Below are 14,780 nucleotides of genomic sequence, written 5' to 3' on the forward strand. Positions count from 1 at the left end.
TTACAAGCTTATTACTCTAATAAATGAACATTGCTACATTTTAATGGCAAAAACCTGACATGCAACTGTGTTTTTACTTTTTTTATTTTTATTTTTTTCTTGTATCAGAAGCAGCCCTATTATGTCTATAAGAAAAATTGCTCTACTCAGTATTTTTTTGCAGTACACTTAAATTACCATTTATTGACTGGTTTAGGGCAACAGGGAAACTGTATTTATCGCACAAGTTGTACTGAACAACAGCACAGCTGAAATTCAGTCTTAGAGCCAAAGACAATTAAGGCTGTGCTGATATTCACAGGACTTAACTGGGCTATTGTTTTTATTTAATAACAAGTGGTATAGTTGTAAAAGGTAATAGGAAACAACAGTTAATTAACACTTGAAATAAAATGTTCCAATAGCATCTCCAATAGTTTCATAACTCTACCTGTAACTGGACTGTTGCCAACATACAGTATATCCTACATTTTTGTGAAAATATACCTTTTTGTCTATGTTACCACAGAACTATATATCTGATTACAGTTGCTTATCTTGAGTACCAGCTTCATAAACCTATAACTATCTGTAATGTTAGCTTCAGGAACACATGGCTGAAGGGCAATATAACGCTACTGCTGTTGGACTCTGAGAAGAGCTACCAGCTGCATAAAGTTCTGTAGACATAGTTATAGAGACTTCTTTGATACCTTTACACTCCATATTTGAAAAATGTGAAAATGTTTGTTTATCTGGTTCTAAGGTGTAATATTGAATGAAAAAGGCCAATCAGAAGCCCAAGGAAAAGACCAAGTTATTGACATCCCCCACATTGAAGCTGAAATAGTTAAGCATCAGAATCACCCTAGGTTTAGTTTTACAAGTCTGGAGAGAATCAACATAAGGCAGCGTAAAGGTTTGACTCCTGTTCTAAGGATAAGCTCTGTTATGTTGTCTGCATTACTGAGCAGCTGAGCTGTCGACTGTCTTTCATTTGATTAAAACTGTATGCCATCATGCAGAGACAAGGGCAGGGGGGATTTCCCCAACTCAGTCGATACACTCAGCCATCTGTGCCAAAGAAAAACTTTACTGTGACAAACAATACAGGTCCTTCATTAAATCCCACTTCACCACCAATTCAGAAACCGATACAAATACAATGCACATTGCTGAGAAAACATCCACAGAAATAATGCCACATTATAAAGTGAAAGACATTAGTAAGCTTTTATTTAACATGTTGGTTTAAATTTTCTGGTACTAGGGCAGACACAGAGCTAGTTAGCTTTTTGGATTGTAATGTTCCTCCTCCCAAAATAGCTCATTAATAGCACAAGAATAACAGGTAATTAAGTGCTGTTATATAACCTTAAACAAAGCAACACCTATCTTTTTTGCTGCTCTGTTCTCTTTAGATTTAGTAGGTCAACTTTGCCAGTCTGCTCTCCTTTCCTAAAATAAAAGAGAGTCCATCATTTCACTTTTTCTTGCAACTAAAGTTTAAAGGTCTCAGAGGAAGTCAATTGGGGAATCAGCAGCAGATAAAAAGGAAATGGACATGTACAAGACAGTGAATCAGTTTGCGATTAAAGACAATATTTCAGTCAAGCCTTTGTGGTCTTTTTTGTCTTAAAGAGTGTGTGACACCTCTGCAGAGTATAATCTGGCCTTTCTAGCTCTCAGTGTGAAGTCTTCGTAAATACTCAACCTTCCGACTTCTAGTGGCATTGAAAAGTTGCTCATTTCAGCATCTCATTTAGCACCTCAGGACGAATGGAATTCATGTTTATTTAAATGACACCTTCCAAACACTATGGGAAGCTCATTGTCCCATAGGGATGGTCACATGAAGCATTTGTCTCCTCAGAGCACAGAGAGAAATGAAAAACTGTAAAAGGTAAAATTTAGTTAGTTTTTCCTTTTGAAGAAATCATCATAGTAAAATGATAAGAACGTCTCCCTCCAGTCTTGAGCATGAAAGGCGTCATCAAATATTCAAGCGTAGTTTCAGATATTTGTGTTTAGTGTGGCCGTACTATTAAGTGTTCCTTGGAGCTTTGATGTGCCATTATTAGCTGTGTGCATGGGTGGCTAAGGAATACTAAATGTTCATTCAGTAGGTTAATCCAAATACTCTTTTCCTTTTGCCTTTCCAAGGCTCAGCGGGGCATTCACTAATTTCTGCTGTAATTATCACACCCCTTTTGGCTCAAACAGAAGTAGATTCTCTTAAATCCCTCTCAACATTATGAGTGGATTATCAGCCAAAGACATAGTGCATAACCACTTCTGGCTGTTTGAACTCTGTGAGCTGATGGAAATCTGTCTTGATTTGTGCGGGAGAAGTTATCATAGAAATAAACTCTTACAAAGATGTTTTAGTGTGGACACAAATCTGTTTCTAATGTTAATTTTATGTAAATTTGCCATACCACATATAGGGGATGGACCAAAATGCTAACACCTCATGAAAAATTACAACCGTAAATAATGTTTTGACAGTTACAGCTGCTGGTACAAAGGTGCACTGCCGTAATCATCACTTTTTATGTGACTTTCAAAGCAGCAGGAGACCAACAGAGCTACAAAGATGCATATCGTCTGTCACCAAACTGCCCATTGTGTCTGGGAAAAGGTAAAGTATATTATATAATAAGTCAGTCAGACAATTCCTATCATATAGGATGAATATATATGTCTCAATTTCCACTTCTGATATGATATATGGTGTACTGGAAAGACTTGGGTAGCTCTGGTATCTCTGTTACAGTGCCTGGGTTTCTTTAAAGCCCAGTTTTTACTGAGTCTTGACAGTACCTGTAAGTAAATAAAGAAATATGCTACAGATCAGTTCCTACATTTGTACAGCTGTAGTAAGTCAGCTTCATACTTTGCATATTAAAGGGCCTGCACTCTCGCAGGTGTTTTCAATTACTCTGGAGGATTAGACATCCAGTCAGGTGTGTGGATGGATGAATGCTTGGAATTGGTGTTGATGTCACCCAATTTTATGATCTAACAAGGTAACAAACAACATTGAAGAATATAAGAGTGCAGGATGTCCAACTGGAAAGTAGCCACAATAGAGCAAACAAATGGTTGAGAATGATGTCAATCAAACACCTTTTGCAAAGGACTCTGCAGTATACATAGTAGAGCTCTAATCGGCCATCATAATAGAAAACATTTTGGGTGTGTTGGAAGATATTAAAATTTAAAAACATCATTTTTTTACATTAACAAACTGTCAAGCAATGTAAAAAGAGGGCTCAGTGGAGTTTATCTCCCATTTGTGACCTATAACATAAAATACTGTTAATCCTTTCATACATCAGTTGTAGTATATCAATAATTAATACAAATATAACACTTTAGGGCCCCCTCTATCCATAAGTGCCAAGGCACATTTGCACCTTACTCAATTAAGACTAGAGTGTAATAGTGTGTGTGTGTGTAGAGTGTATTTCTAAAATGTCTCGAGATAACACTTGTTATGCATTGGCACTATAATAATGATTGATTTATTCATCAATTGATTGGTGTTAAGACTTTTGTAATGCCACTTTAATAAAAAAAAAGAATATTTCATCATCCACCAAAAAACAAAAACAAAAAGAAACTCGGGAACATTTTATTGTATACCCCACAAAGAAAGAGGAAAAGTTTTTCTAGCAAACAACAACAAACAAATATAGAAATCATTTTGGACAATGTTAAGAACATATTGTGTGCCTACAGTAGGACAGGCTACCAAAACTCTCATGTCCCATGTCACTGCTGCCGCGCGCGCAGGAAACTACAGTCCTCATACTGTGCACGAGCCGGACGCTCAGACTGGACTACGACGTTAACCACACCGTGAACACTTTCTTTCGCCTAAATTGAACACGTACGGCGAAATTGAATAAGCTCCGCGCAGCAGACCTCTTTAAGAGAAGCCGCTGCTGCAGGTTTTGTTCTCAGAGCTTGTCAGCACTGACGGGGGATGCGGTGTGGACTGTCGGCGCTGCCCTAAACGGATGAGCCGGAGAGAGAGAGTGTGTGTGTGTGTGGGGAGCGGAGGACCAGACCGCTACTGTAGCAACTACTCTCAAAACAGTGATGGCACTACGGGTGCGGGAGTGAACGACCGCGTTAAAGTGTAGCCTCCAGAGATAAGAAAAGAGACTTTGGGCTATTTCCACGAGAGCAACAACCGCACTTGGAAGAAACCAACTTCGCTGTCGCCGTCGACTAGATGCTGCTGGGGCTGCTGGAGCTGAAGCAGTGAGGAGATGCGCGGTGTAACATGGATCTCAGAGAAGGGATAAACATCAGCTATCGCCGCAGGGATCGTACTCAGGTAAAGAGGTACAACTATGTGCATTTCTCCACGTAACAAGTCAAAATTCTAATTTACCTAACCCCATTGTGGCTTGTTTCCTGTCGAACTGCCAGTGTTTTCTTCAAACTTCCACTTCTGGCGTCGACTGTTATTACAGTTAGGCTATATAGTCTAAAACCTAATAGTTAAAAACCCTATAAGATTATCACTTTAAAATACTGTAGTGTTCTGTTTGTATAGCCTCTGCCCCTTTTTCATTTCGCTTACAGGCACGAGGCAGCTATTACTATATCTCCACATGTCAAGGCATGTTTTGTGTCACTGCCTCTCCGGCCGCGTGTCAATTAAAAAAAAAAAAAGCTAAAAGGTTTTAAATGTTACTTTTCCAGTCACCATCTACAATTTCCACATAGCCCACATGATATTATAGTAGTCTCTTTGTCCTGTAATTGCCATGGACACCATTTACCATGCATGCTTTCCATAGGAGGGCACACATCAAGCTATCACTTCTTCCTAATTTCAATCCTCTTGCAGAACTCGTTTGTCGTCTGTGATCAACACAGGGATTGGACTCAGTCCACTCTCATCATCTCTCCCTCCCTCCCTTTGATTGCACCCAGCCCAGAGCCTGATTGCCGTTCAGATTGTCTGAAGTCCTCTAGCGTGCCACTCAGTTGGAAATAGTTGTCCTCGTGAAATCAAGTGTCCATGTGTTAGAGAGGGAGCTGCCTTGCACAACACGATTCTACTATTAAGAAAATGTGTGTTGGCATCATTGGATTTTCTTCCACAGTAACTATTCCCTGCGCTTAATTGCATGTAGATTGTGTGATATTCTCCCCTCAGTGTATGGACTCTTTTGTTTCATCTTTGGAATAATGTCATCTGGGTGTGCCACGGGCATGATACTACCAAAGCCGTGGTTTTATTCCCATCTCAGCGCTACTTCTGTGAGCAGTAACTCCTCTTACCTTTTCGTGGTTGAATTGTGGAGCTACTACACGTCTCCTTGGGGAAATGTGCTTATGGCTGGACACGTTTCTGATGATGTCAGTGGCTCAGAGAGAGGGTGGAACATGAAGTTCATAGTACCCCACTGAGTGGAGCCTAGTCTGCATGAGAAACGGAAACACAGCTTGATGCAGGCGGAGGAAGATGTGCATTCTGATAGGTGCGACTAGGTTACGGCTTGTCATTTTTTCTTCCAATTGAACACAACAGGCGAGCAAAGATAGTGTCATGATCAGCATGGTTTCCTCAGAAATCTTTTCACTTCTTTCTTTTTTTTATCTCTGCTGTTCACTCGTCTGCATTGGACCACCAATATCTTACCTGCTTAGATAAGCTAATCTTTTATTTGAGCTTATGCTACACATTTTTTTTTAAGTTACTCTTCACTAGGGGTGGGACAAATATTGATATCCCAATGTAAGGTTGTCTTGACTGGTGTGATACAATTATTGTTTTGCTGGTGCCACTTATTGATATTTTTGATTAAAAAGGAGATGCCCCTGCCAGTTTGACCCAAAGCATCACTACTCCATCGCTCCTCACAGTGGTGCATGTAACATGAAAAGGGTAACGTGAACAGAAGTTAATTGGCATAAGATGTCAGCAGCGTGATAAAAGAAGAAGAAGAAATAGAGGATTATGTCGGACAGTGGTGAAAAGAAGTGCAATGATGGCGAATAAGAGGTGGAACTGACAGCATGTTGCAGTGAATAAATACATGAATCCTGCACTGAACCTTATGAGTGGAATTTCATATTCTTAAGTTAATCTGATATCGTGGTGGATCATTACATAAATGTTTGCAATACATCAATGCTCACAGAATCTCTTCACAATCAAATTACCATTACTGTGGGGCGGGCCACGTGTTGCTTAATAATCTCCTAATGCATTGTATATTGTATCGTGAGTTACCATGTGTTCTCCAACCTTACTATTAACAATATTTGATGAAATGTGAAACAGATATCGGAAACCATATAAATGAAAAGCTCACCTACTGCCTTAAAATGTCTAAATTTAACAACCCTGAATATACCAACCAGAAAGCAGATCATTTTCCGTACATCAGAACACTTTGGTTCTGTGCTTTGTGTTGTTTTTTCCATTTCTCATCTACACAATCTCAGTGGGGTACTATCAAGTTTATGTTCCAACCTCCTTCTTTGTTTGAGTCAGGACATCCTCAGAGACGAGTCTTTCCACGCACATAGTGTTCTGCTGGCAGAGAAATAAATGTAAGTCAGGGAAAGTTTTTGCAGTCCTTAAAAATGTCTTTATTTTTACCTTATTCACTTTATTTATTTATTTTACTTATGCACAATGTTTCCATATTAAACACTCAAATATTTTTTTTTATAGAAAGTGCAGTGGTTGTGTTAGTGAACTGTGAAATGGAGGATCTTAAATACACCCTAACAAGGCTAAAGCAGTCTACGGTTTTCTGAATGTTTGTTCTACAACTGATGCCTGCTCTGTCTGTAGTTTCATATTAAAGACTCATTTTAAACATTTACTGAATATATGTAGTTTATTTATTTTATATTTTACATTTTTAAATTCTATTTTATATATTGTAATAGCTTCTTATACTGTATTGTTTGAGTTGTTGCAATACACCAAGTCAAATTCCTTGTATGTGTAAATGTACTTGGCAATAAAACCCGATTCTGATTCTGATTCAAATAGAAAATGAAAGATGCAGTTGATGGCCAACAAAAACAGCTCACTAAAAAAAGGTAATCAAATATAATCTATATGTTTGTTTTAGTCAATTTATACAGTCTGATAGTCTTTTATTCATGGGCTTGTCTGAACGCTTTAAGGCACAGTGCTCACAGACACTTAAGGTTTCAGTCTCCGCAATTATGAAAGCACCTTTTCTCCATGTAGGGCTTAAAATTCACTTCCACGATAACTGCTGCGCTCCAACAAAGAGTTCCACCAAAGACCCAAAATCTGGGTATTTTAGACGCTATTAAATGGCAGGCTACTCAATCCTAATGGGATTCTTTATTACTACCTTAGTCAAGAATGGTGCTATAGAAGAGGAGCTCAACCACTTGTGCAAAAAAAAACCATATTCAGTCACAACTAGCATCAATAAAATCACAACACAGTAGGTTTGCTTCAGGTGACTAATTAGAGTGACTCAAATCTAGGCTGCCCCATTCATATCCAAGATATTCCTAATAATGATTTATCAATTCACTCACATTCTTAATTTAAAGATTAGATAAGCACATTGGATCAGGTTTAAACATTTAATGCGTCAGTATAGTGTATTCAGAAATATTCTTAGTGAATTTAAAATGAATAGCTCAGTGGAACTGCATACATTATTACCGTACACTGTGCTCATTATGTTAAAAGTTGGACTTGGAGCATGTGTGCAAGCAGGAAAAGCCTTCAATGAACTTGGTTGCTGTTGTCACGGGGGAGATCGGGTTGAGCGCTTTCGTGGAGTGCCCCTGGTGTGGTCTGAAGAAATGAGGAAGCTGGCATGTGTTATGTCATGCCTGCGGCTTGTGTGCTTAGATCAAAACACCATTAGTCTCTTTGTCTTGTGCCACTGTTTGAGGTAGAATCTTGGCTAGGGAAAACATTGGCACTTCCTTGACTCCCGTGGTGCGCCATTTGTGTGGAGGGGGGAAAAAATTGGGTTGGCACACATCTAAGGTGGAGCTCAAGGAAGTTTTGAGCCTTTTTGCTTATAGGTGCAAAGATTCTTGAAGAGCAAGAGGTTTAAGGGTTTTATGTGGCTTTTTCCCGTTTGTGCAACTTTCTAAACACCCTCAAAATACCTTTGTTCTAACGTATTTAGAGTTAAACAAACTGGATTCCTGCTAACACATAGCAGGGACATCAGTTTGAATAAAGGAACAATGTTTTCAAGCTTCAAAGCAAAAAATAAAGCGTTATTGTCTCTGTCAGAGTATAAATAGCTCTGATGGTCAAAAAGAAAACTAAAATAGAAATTCCTGATTGCTGTCATGTGGCTCTGAATGTGTGGTTCATATAATTGACAATTTAGTCTCAAAGAATCTCCATAAGTGTAATAAAGTGTCATCTGATGAGGACTTGATATGATTATCAGCGCTCCTGCTCTAGCGCTGCATGGTACATCACATGTGCGGTGAGTCAAAGTATGCAGGATTAAGGAGAAATGTAACTTTCTCTACTATTACTACTACTACTAGTCTCATCTCGAGCATAGGCAGAAAATGCATTTTAAATGACTGGAGGCACTCAGAGCCTGGAGATGATCCTCTCATGCAGGAAAACACTGATCGAGCTAGTGTCTGCAGATCAAGTGAAGTCACAGCTCAGGTGATTAAAGATGCAGCATTGTATGCCGTTTTTCTTCGTCTTGTCTCGTTTCCTGCAGAGTGTGGGAGTCTGGTCTCATTCATGATTCAGAGCTAGGGGGGTTGTGGGTGTGCCTGAGTGTGTGTGGGGTGCTCATGCGTTTTAGTGTGAATTTTTATCTTCATCTGGACTCTTCAACCCAACAGGACGTGGAGTACCCTTCTATTAATACATTTCTGAGCGCTGAAAAATTGATGGCAGCAGAGAGATTGGGTGTAGTGGTGAGGGTCGAATCCGCTGCCATCACTGTCAGCTTCTGTGGCTGACTGAACTACAGTCTGTGGTTTATCAACTCCAGCTGCTGCTGTCAAAGAAGAGGAGGAAAGGAGGTGTCACTTTGACAACACTAGAATGTGGAGGAGCGCTTTGTCTCAACAAATCTGACACTTCTCTTTAAAGCAGCTGCATTTCCTCAAAAGTCAAATAAAATGAATCGCTCCATTTCACACACAAGCATTTGGCTGTTGCAACAAATTACATTGATTCCATTTGATTGGATGATGTTAAAGTAGTACTATAAAATAAAGCCTGACAATTAACTCTAAAACACTGTTCAATCTCCATAAAGATAGAATATATAGAGATATAAGAAGAAATTCAGAATTTACATTTTTATAAATAAGGGAATATAAAAAAGTAGCATCTGTCAGATTTAAAACACATGAATCAGCCTATACTTCATATTTTAGCTGCTTTATAAATAGCTCTATTGGTAAATACATAATGAATATTATCAACATTTTCATTGACTAGACATCTTCTGTGATGTTATTGATTATTATGATAACATGACATTTAGGCATTTTCCACAATTTCCCTCAAAGTGGAAATATTGATGGGCCATTTTACCCACAGATCATTAAGTCAGAGAGAAATCACTGAGCTGCACCTGACATTTTGCAAGAAAACCTCTCATCATTTATAATTAAATGTTTTGCTCTTCCTGTGCATCAATCAGTGGCAGTTTGATACTCTTTGAGTTAAGTAAATTTAAAGATTTTGATTCGGTGAAAAATAAGTTTTAGTATCTCTGTAAACGTTTTTGTCAGTTGTTGAGCTGAAGGTTCACAGTAAGAAAAATGACACAAAACAAGACGTGGATAATGCTGTGTGCAATATGTCCCTCACACTATCACCAATGGTTCACAATAACCTCTAAAAAATGCAGAGAACCTCTTGTGGACCATTTATTGCTTTGACATTTTGTATTTTATTCTTCGTGTTTGTCATCGGCATTTGTGAAATGAGACTTTGGATTCATCTCCATTGTGATTCATGTGAATCCAGTTGAGTTTGTGCAAATTGGATTAGGAAATGTTAAGGCTAGGATTGTTATTCCAGCCTTGATCATATTCAATTTTTCAGCCATTGGCTTTTTTCCAGAAACATGAAAGAGGGTGGAACTTGAAAGCAAAGTTTAAAAGCCTTCCGATTCATTAACTTTCATTTCATACAGCAAACAAACGAGAGACATCGATTTGGGATGAAAGTGACTCATTGGCCTTGTCACTACCACTTAAGGTCACAAGGGTAATTATTTTGTACTGAAGAGGAAGTCAAACACTGCTGTGGACACTCTCTGACTCCCCGAGCCATCATCTTAGTGCCGTGCTTCTTTGGATCAAAAGGCTGTCTTTGCCCCTCTGCCCCCCTCCACAGTAACCCTGCTCTGTGATGTCTCGTGTCTCACGGTTTGCTGAGTAATAGAGATCAAGAGATTGCTGTCAGGGGCCGACAGATACCTGCCTTTATGAATGGAGTGTCTCAATAGGTGACACGTTCTGGTCATGTCAGCTTGCTGTCAGGGATGAAATCATTTGAGATGACCACAGTTTTAAACGTTTAAAGGGATACTTCACCCATTTGCATCAAGCTTTGTATCATTAGAAACCTGATTGTACTTTTGAATAGTCGTGCATCCCGCCCTCATTTTCCCCCGAGATGGGAAATCTTTGTATTTCTAAGTCTGAAAAGGAGCTTCCAGTTACGCAAAAATTGTCATTTTGCATCACTGGAAGCTGTTGCGGTTAGTGGGGTGAAACTACAACGCTAGTTCCTCATATTTTCGACCATTGAAGCTACAGACCAATCACAGATCAGTGGGTGGGAACTCACTCCCAGAATCAAAACTTAACGTCCGCCATATTGCTTGGTAGCTATGCTAACAGGCTCTATGGAGAAAGCTGATAATGGCGAAAAAATATAAATATAGCGGCGAGACAGCTGCTGCCGACAGGCCGGTCTTGTGTCTTGGCTGCTGACCGCTGGCCGCAGCAGCCGAGAAACAAAACCAGCCTGTCAGCAGCAACCGTCACGCGGCTATATTGCTATATTGCTGGCCGCCGCCAGCCGCTGCCAGCTCAGCAGCAGGGACATAAGGCCTGCCTGTCCACGGCTGTGAGGACGAGGAGCCGGGGTCGGCTCGAGCTGGGGCGGACTGGTAGTGTCGGTGCTCTCACTGTTTGCCTATGGACTCAGACATAGAGTCTGTTTTCTGCCAGGAATTTCCAAGATCACTTCTGGAAGAAATCTCTGAATCAGTTGAGGAAACGGCCTTATGTGTTGAAGTAAACATGTCTGTAAACCTGACCTTAGTGGGAGTGGCCTGCGGTGCTTTGCATTCTGGGATTTGGTGTCTTTCATCAACATGAGCCAAAAATACACTTTCTGCCTTTTCTCGGCCAAGAAGGCACCAACTTCAAAATGTATTTTAGATTTCTACTACATATATGAACCAATGTCAATACAGATACAAGTATCCCTTTAAGTAGATGACAAAATGATTACCTGAACATTTGTTTCTCCATCAAAATAGAGCAGCAGTTCAATCTGCAATCTTGGGTGATTTCATTTTAACACATGTAGATTGTGAAAAGTTTTGCTTAAATTGTGCTCACTCTCTTTCTTTTAAAGATATTGTGTGTGTAGTAATTTATTCAGCAGCATCTCTAACAATTATTCCCTGACAGGAGGAGCGCTCCAAAAATATCCAAGAGCACGAGAAGGGATTTGAATTCTCTCTCTGTTTTATTTTTTTAAAAAGCCAACATTTACTCATGACATTTGCATCCTAATAACTGCAAGATAAATTGGAACTAAGATGATGCTCTAAACCCAATCTCCGTAATGAGATTTATTGGGGAAAAGTGTTGACTTTAGCGGTTTAGTACACCCAGAAGGAAGAGTAGTTTAGGAGAAGATGTCAGGGACGCAGTTGATATATTCACATATGCATCAGTATGCTCCGTCATGTCGTTCAGTGGTGCAAAGATAAGAAGGGTGCAGATAGCTGAGAAACTATGAATGTGTAATCTTTCAGTTGTTCCTGCTTTTTTGCTGCTTTTCTCTTGATAGACTATACTGTATGTTCTTATTAATCTTTTCCTCTCATTTATTTTAGCATGCCAATGGTGTGTGTAGTGAGAAGAAACTGTGCCATCAGTCAGTTAAATGTACCGGGAAGACTCAGTTTGAGCAACGACAATGGCTAATTTCCTCTCTTCATCCTGACTCACTCCATAACTGCCCTATCCCACACTTACATTTATCTGCTGCTTATCTGATGGGATATTAGCTACCCACGGTTTGAGGAGGTTGGAGTGTTTAGACCAACAAATACGTCACTATGTCAATAACAACAGGATGATATCTCATTGTCATGCCAGAACTTCTTTTGGACTTCATTTGAGTCTAAGCAGGGATGTATTATGGTTAAATCCTTGAGAAATTACATTTTTTGAGGCTCTCCAGGGACCGTAAATGGTTTTGCCCTGCATACAGTCATCTCTTTATGTCAGAAAAAAAATAATCCCCCTTGCTCACACAAATTTGAGGAGCCTGGACAGTGCTTTATTACATGCTAGTGTTGTGTCTGACAACCAGCTTGCTTTTTGTTTTGTCTCAGCAAGTTTGTGTACTTGTAATTGCAATCCTTTTATGTCTCTCTTGCAGACATGATCCCTATTATGCAATGTTAAGCAGACTTAAGAAAGCTATAGCAGCAGTGTTTGTTAGAGCTTTGCTTGGACAAATCATCTCCTGTGTTTGCACACAACAGAGCGATACCTTGATTACTCTCACAGATACGCCCAGACTATCACAGGATCTGTAATTCAACACAGAATTGCTTTTAGCTGTCAGTTAGACCTGGAAGGTGTTTGTAAAGACTGGGTTTTGAGGGTATGACATCACCGGTCCATCTGTGTTTTGTGTCATTAATGTTATTGGCAGACTAACATGGACAATTAATGTCCCTGTGAAATAACACTGTCTGATGAAACAAGCGGCCAGTGCTTTTTAAATGTCTAATGGCTTCCCCCTCCTTTTCTTTCATTTGACAGAAGAACGGTGAAAGTGCTGGAAAGGACAAAGCCAGGATTCTACACACCTGTGATTGGATGTGAGTCCATATTGACCTGAGACCATTAAAATGGGGTTGCCATGGAAACTTTTACTGCTGCTGTCATTGGTGGAGTGTCTGGCAGGTAGGTCTCCCAAACCCACACTTTTTTATGTTGTTAGTGGAGGGCCATGAATTGTTATTTATAGATTTTTTTGTGATAGCTCCTTGGCAAACAGAACACATGCCACTTTAAGTCAAATAAAAACTAAGAGGTTTTATGGCCAACAGCGCCCAAAGCTCTCCACCAATTCTACAAATGGTGGAAAAGAATCACCTTGATGTCTTTTCACTGGCAGCTCAAGGCAGCAAATCAAAATTCCTTTAGTTGTGCTTAGCAGCTATCTCTTCTATTTCCTAGCATTGAGACCAAAAAAATAAGCCATGTTTCTTTTTTCTGAAAGACAGCTTCTATCTAGCTCCAGTTGAATGTGCAGTCATTCTTTTGAAAGAGCCCCTCAATTGTTAGCCTAATTGAGATTGCACCGGTGGTGGTACAGAATTCTTGTCATTGATCTTGCTTTTAATGAGAGACTTAATTTTCCTCCCTTACAAAATGTTCAGGGTCAAATGCTAGTTCTCTTTAGAGTGTCTGAAGCCGAGAACAAGATGAATAAGGGCTTTGTCATCTGAGCACAGTTACTTCAAGAATGAGTAATCTTTCATGTTGCCTTGCTCTAAATCAACAGCCCCTCCTCACAGCTGGGACCTAAAATAATTAATGTGTGCGCGCGTGTGTGCATGCTTGTTACTGTCACTTTGTGTATTTGTTTGTGTATGTGTGACCCTTTTCACAATCACAACAGCACGTCAGAACCTAAATTTGCCTACATGGCAATTAGCACCACTTATCACTAAATCCAATACACATCAGTGGATGTATAATGAGGCTTTCCTCAGGGAACTGTGACTCACTATGGGATTAGGATCTACACCACCAGTCTGGATCCCATATCATGTCCTACTTATGCATTCCGATAAATATAAAGATGAGTGAATGTCTTAGACATGAATGAAAACACTGCCACAAACCTGCTAGGGTTTTGAACCCAGACTTACATCTCTAAGGAGACAATTCAAGTCTGGAGTCCGTTGTGCACTGTAGATACCCGTCTCAAAATAATCATGAGGTGTAGAAAAAACATCCAGAGTTTCCATTCAAAGAAAATGAGTTCTTAACAAAGAAGCAGAGGACATATAGTCTGTGAAAAGCATTGTGTTGCACAGGGCTTGCCTCACTCCTGAGGCTCACACTCACAGTTGGTAACTGAGAGTAACCAAGCATTAATATTCAGTATGGGGTTACATTACATATGCGCTGCTTGCAAGACAAGTATGGCGCAACACAACGATAGTCCTCCAAAGCCTCTGTGTGTTCTGAAAGACATGATAAGCATTTTAGTATGCAGAAAAGCACTGCTGGGTAGGGAGAGTGTGAGGGTGTTGGATAGGTGCTGCCAGGTTATTTATCCAGACTTGGGAGTGTTTTTTTTTATATATATATATATATATATATATATATAACAGAGGGCATTGGCTGTGTGGGAGAGCAATGGGGCAGAATGGGAGTCACTCCCATGGAGAGTTCATCAGGAGTTAACCAGCTCTCCCCTGTTCAAACGCAAGGGTTTGAACGGCCCTGAGGCAGAGGCGTGTACTGTATGTGTGTTAGTTTGTATGAGTGAGCAA

The 14,780-nt window shown here is 39.8% G+C and overlaps 1 protein-coding gene across 4 annotated transcripts in view; it reads left to right on the plus strand.

Moving 5' to 3' along the window:
* Window positions 1–3,781: 3,781 nt before the first annotated feature.
* cntn3a.1 (contactin 3a, tandem duplicate 1) overlaps window positions 3,782–14,780 on the plus strand; it is a 75,020-nt gene continuing 64,021 nt past the window's right edge. Inside the window, exons 1-2 of one of the 4 annotated variants that reach the window (XM_020632314.2) lie at window positions 3,782–4,327; window positions 13,033–13,176. In XM_020632314.2, coding sequence (XP_020487970.1) covers window positions 13,122–13,176 — 55 coding nt within the window. In that variant the 5' untranslated portion in view covers window positions 3,782–4,327; window positions 13,033–13,121. Of the gene's footprint in view, window positions 4,336–13,032; window positions 13,177–14,780 lie in introns of all 4 variants that reach the window. The other 3 variants (XM_020632312.2, XM_020632311.2, XM_065961026.1) reach the window with 3 other exon arrangements.

Source organism: Labrus bergylta, chromosome 12 (genome assembly GCF_963930695.1).
Source record: "Labrus bergylta chromosome 12, fLabBer1.1, whole genome shotgun sequence".
NCBI lineage: Eukaryota > Metazoa > Chordata > Actinopteri > Labriformes > Labridae > Labrus > Labrus bergylta.